Source organism: Phytophthora parasitica, assembly GCF_000247585.1.
Source record: "Phytophthora parasitica INRA-310 unplaced genomic scaffold supercont2.258, whole genome shotgun sequence".
Taxonomy (NCBI): domain Eukaryota; phylum Oomycota; class Peronosporomycetes; order Peronosporales; family Peronosporaceae; genus Phytophthora; species Phytophthora nicotianae.
In genome coordinates, this window is record NW_008649244.1 from 2,738 (window position 1) to 4,907 (window position 2,170).

The following is a 2,170-nucleotide window of genomic DNA, read 5'->3' on the forward strand; positions in this document are numbered from 1 at the left end:
TTCACTGCCGCTTTAAATGCTGGTGGTCGTAGAGCCTCCACTAAATATCCGACAACTTCTTTGGTTCCGTTTGAATCATGTCCTCCATGTTTAATCGATCCACGATAGTGTAAAAATCTGCCACGAGACGCGAAAGACGTGATTCAGCATCCTGCAATTCAATATCCATACAAAGACTTTTCACTTCTCTCTCCAGGGTCTTGTACGCAGTGTGATCTGAGATATGAGCGGACAAAAAGTAGTTCTTCCATTCCGTTTCTGTAATATCTCTCTCACCCTTGAACAATTCAAAGCCACAAATGCGCACCATCGTGCTCTGCTCGATGCAGGCACTAAGAGGCATCACAAATAAACTCGCTTGTGTGCCTTGGTTTAACGCTTTAATGCGTCGTGTATAGATGGCGTAACTATCCATGAAGTCACGCTTCTCCTTCTTAGAGCTGCCTCGGTATATCGGGGGTACCGGCAGGTTGGTCCCAGCAGTTACTGTGACAGCAGGCGTCTCAGAGCTGCGGTTCATCGATGGAGGTGCTGCTCCTTGCTCGAACGCACCCCAGCGCGCTTGAAGATGAGGCTGCACCGCCTCTGCCAGGCTCTCCAGGCGCTTCCCCTGTAGACCCACAATTTCTTCAGCCGCTTTCAACAACCGGAACTGTTCTTCTAGGAATCGCCGGTGCTCTTCCATCTGTTGCTTCATATCTTGCTGCTGCTCATGCATGGCCGACTGACGGTCGTGCTGTTGCTGAAGACATTCCGATTTCTTGGTCGCCAGATGCTCCTGCTGGCGCTTCACTTGTCCAATCTGCTCGGCAGTCATTTGCTGCACGGCCGCTGAGTGTTGGGCCAGTGCTTCAACTTGGCGGTGTGTTCCCCACCCTGCATTACCGCCGTTCGTATCGTTGTTTCCCGGGTCAACATCAATTCACGATCTGTATACGGTGATAGAGGCGAATACACCGCAATCGGCATCCCCGTCTCACAGTGAGGCACCATTGCCTCGTCGGACTCCTCCATGCTGGAAGCGACTCCCCAGCTAAAGAAGTTTTTGTTGTTTGTCGCCCTTGATCAAATGTAGAAGTGAGTATATTAGCTTAGCCTGCGGTCGACTACAACTCGTGGTTACTCTATGCATGCTTCGTTCGTTTCGAAACTCATTCGCCGTGGCTTTTGGGACTGCAACCCCCGCTGCCATGGCGCTTGTTAGCGCTTGCCGCGCTACAACACTTCCCCCCTGTGAAGCCTGTGCGTAAAATGCAGTGTGGCGCTACGCCACCTTCGTGTCAGCTTCGAGTCACTCCCAATGTATCCATCCTGCCTCACCGGAAAAATGCAACCAGGTCAAGTCAACTTCAATTTGACACCAGTGACCGAGTATCTCTACAGAGACAGGCCCAGTGCGGCACTCATGGCTTGCACAGCCTCATCGTCTTGGTGGGAGCGCTCAAATGCCTTGGCAGCGACCGGAACGTCCTGGAGCAGCACCGTTGCCGGCTCCCATGAGTCCTCGACGGTGTCCAAACCGCGCCAATGCACGAGTAACTCGTGCCTCTTTTCATTAGTGTTGTACCGTGTAGACAGAAACGTGTCCACCACGTGCCCCTCGCTGTTGTGAGCGACGTGCCGGTGCAGATCCTCCGTGACTGCTAATGAGTTGTCCGCATAGAACTTCAAACGGCTAGCATGCGCCTCTCTACGCTCACCCGTGACTAGGTTTTCAATTTCAAAAATCCAATTCGATGTAGCTGCAGTGACTTGAGCGGGCCCGCACCACTTCACACGGAGCTTCGCTCCAGTGTGTTGCCAAACATCAGCGCAAAGGACGAAATCACCCACATCAAATTGCGCCATAGCCGCCCTTTTTTGCCATCACGATGTTTTTTGCTAGCAGCCCTTTTTTTCTTGTTCGCCTTTGCTGTGTGTTTATGCATGTCTGCTAGCGCCGCTTGTAGCCTAGCGATGTTCTCACTCCTGCTGCGCTTAATTTCATCCAGTGTAGCCACCTGTATCGGCTCGGGCACCGCAATGGGGTCCGTGGGGTTCATGGCCCTTAACCCCGTCATGGCTGTCACAGGGGCCACTCCATCAATAGCAGAGCAGGGAGAATGGTTCAAGACCATTTGCACAATTTTGATTACGCGAGGCCAGTCTGTCGGCTGCAGTCGCCACTCAA

The 2,170-nt window shown here is 52.6% G+C and overlaps 1 protein-coding gene across 1 annotated transcript; it reads right to left on the reverse strand.

The window, feature by feature from the left end:
• Positions 1-1,377: 1,377 nt before the first annotated feature.
• PPTG_20002 (hypothetical protein) lies at positions 1,378-1,848 on the reverse strand (the record flags this gene model as incomplete). The annotated part of the gene is made up of 1 exon (XM_008918665.1): positions 1,378-1,848. One exon carries the CDS (start codon positions 1,846-1,848, stop codon positions 1,378-1,380), a length of 471 nt encoding a protein of 156 aa, XP_008916913.1.
• Positions 1,849-2,170: the final 322 nt, after the last annotated feature.